The sequence below is a fragment of the Manduca sexta genome, unplaced genomic scaffold (assembly GCF_014839805.1).
Source record: "Manduca sexta isolate Smith_Timp_Sample1 unplaced genomic scaffold, JHU_Msex_v1.0 HiC_scaffold_1098, whole genome shotgun sequence".
Classification (NCBI taxonomy): Eukaryota; Metazoa; Arthropoda; class Insecta; order Lepidoptera; family Sphingidae; genus Manduca; species Manduca sexta.
Genome location: NW_023591929.1, coordinates 1 through 1246, shown reverse-complemented (window position 1 = coordinate 1246; position 1246 = coordinate 1). Strand labels below are relative to the sequence as shown.

Genomic DNA, 1246 nt, shown 5'->3' with positions numbered 1-1246 from the left:
CTGAGTATTTTTCCCTAATAATTTCGAAGATATGTGAAGTCTACCAACCCGCACTAGGCAGGCGTGGTGGACTAAGGCCTAATCCCTCTCAGTAGTTGAGGAGGCCCGTGCCCATCAGTGGGACAGTATGTAATACAGGGCTGATATTATTATAAGCATTACTATAGACTACTATTAAAATATTTGCAATTAATTCTCCATCTCCCTTACTTAACTAACTACCCCAAACAAAAGTTATGGTGTTAGCCATACGGCTAATACAAATAGCACACATGATACGAATCTTATTAGGAATTTCGATCATATTTCAAAAAAATAAATTATTGTTTAGGCAAATTGTTTCCGCAAGGTCGCAAAAGGAATAATTTCAGACACATCGTTATTTTACAATGTTACCAAAATAGATTTGGTTCCATGTCATTCCATTAAAGTTAATAGGCATATAAATATTAAACAATAACTTCATATTGCAGCAGTGTCAATTTATTCAGTTGCCATAGTTAAATAGAATTTTGATATTTTAGAAGAAATCAACGACGGAGGAAGTAAGAGTAGGGAGATGCGTAGGTGTAGGCGGAGTAGGCAGCCAAAGGCGCGCTGTAGGCAGAGTAGGCGACGGGCGCGGTGTATGCAGCAGCCACCGGCGCGGTGTACGCGGCGGCTATGGGCGCTGCGTAGCCTCCGACGAAGACGCCGGGCTTGGGCTCGGCCGCGGCGAGAGCGAGGAAGCAGGCGAAGATGAACTGAGGAAGAAAAAAATATATTCGTTTTAAAAAATAATTCACACTAATTATTCTCAAACAATTTTGTTTTTGTGTCCGCTTCTTATTGTAGTATACTAGAAAATGGAATATTAATAAGGAAAAAATATATATTTTGGAGTACAATATCAAGTGTTGAAATATTAAAAAATATAAAACTTTACAAACTTTACAGCTTTTTGGATCGCAGTTAATGGTACTGAAGAGAAGCAAAATAGTTATATTATTTATATAAACGCATATACTCACAAGTTTGAACATTTTGTTGTTTTCTTGTCACTGAGCTGCTGAGCCAAATGATACCAATTCTATGCTAACTCGGGACTTTATAGTGAGTAACGAAGGACAAGTGCACGCAATGTAAGAATACTCGAGGCGGCGGACACGCACGATGAATAATTATGCTCAACTTGTCTCAAGATTCGAGGGGGTTGTGTAAATTAACAAATTACTTAACAATGTTATGTCGTAGGTTTTACCGTCTA

General features: G+C 38.4%; 1 protein-coding gene across 1 annotated transcript; it reads right to left on the bottom strand.

The window, feature by feature from the left end:
- Positions 1-461: 461 nt before the first annotated feature.
- LOC119191143 (neuropeptide-like 4) lies at positions 462-1121 on the bottom strand. Its single transcript, XM_037445034.1, has 2 exons — positions 1011-1121; positions 462-743 (listed from the first exon to the last, which is right to left on the bottom strand). The coding sequence occupies exons 1-2, from the start codon at positions 1020-1022 to the stop codon at positions 531-533; spliced, it is 225 nt and encodes a 74-aa protein (XP_037300931.1). The 5' UTR covers positions 1023-1121; the 3' UTR covers positions 462-530.
- Positions 1122-1246: the final 125 nt, after the last annotated feature.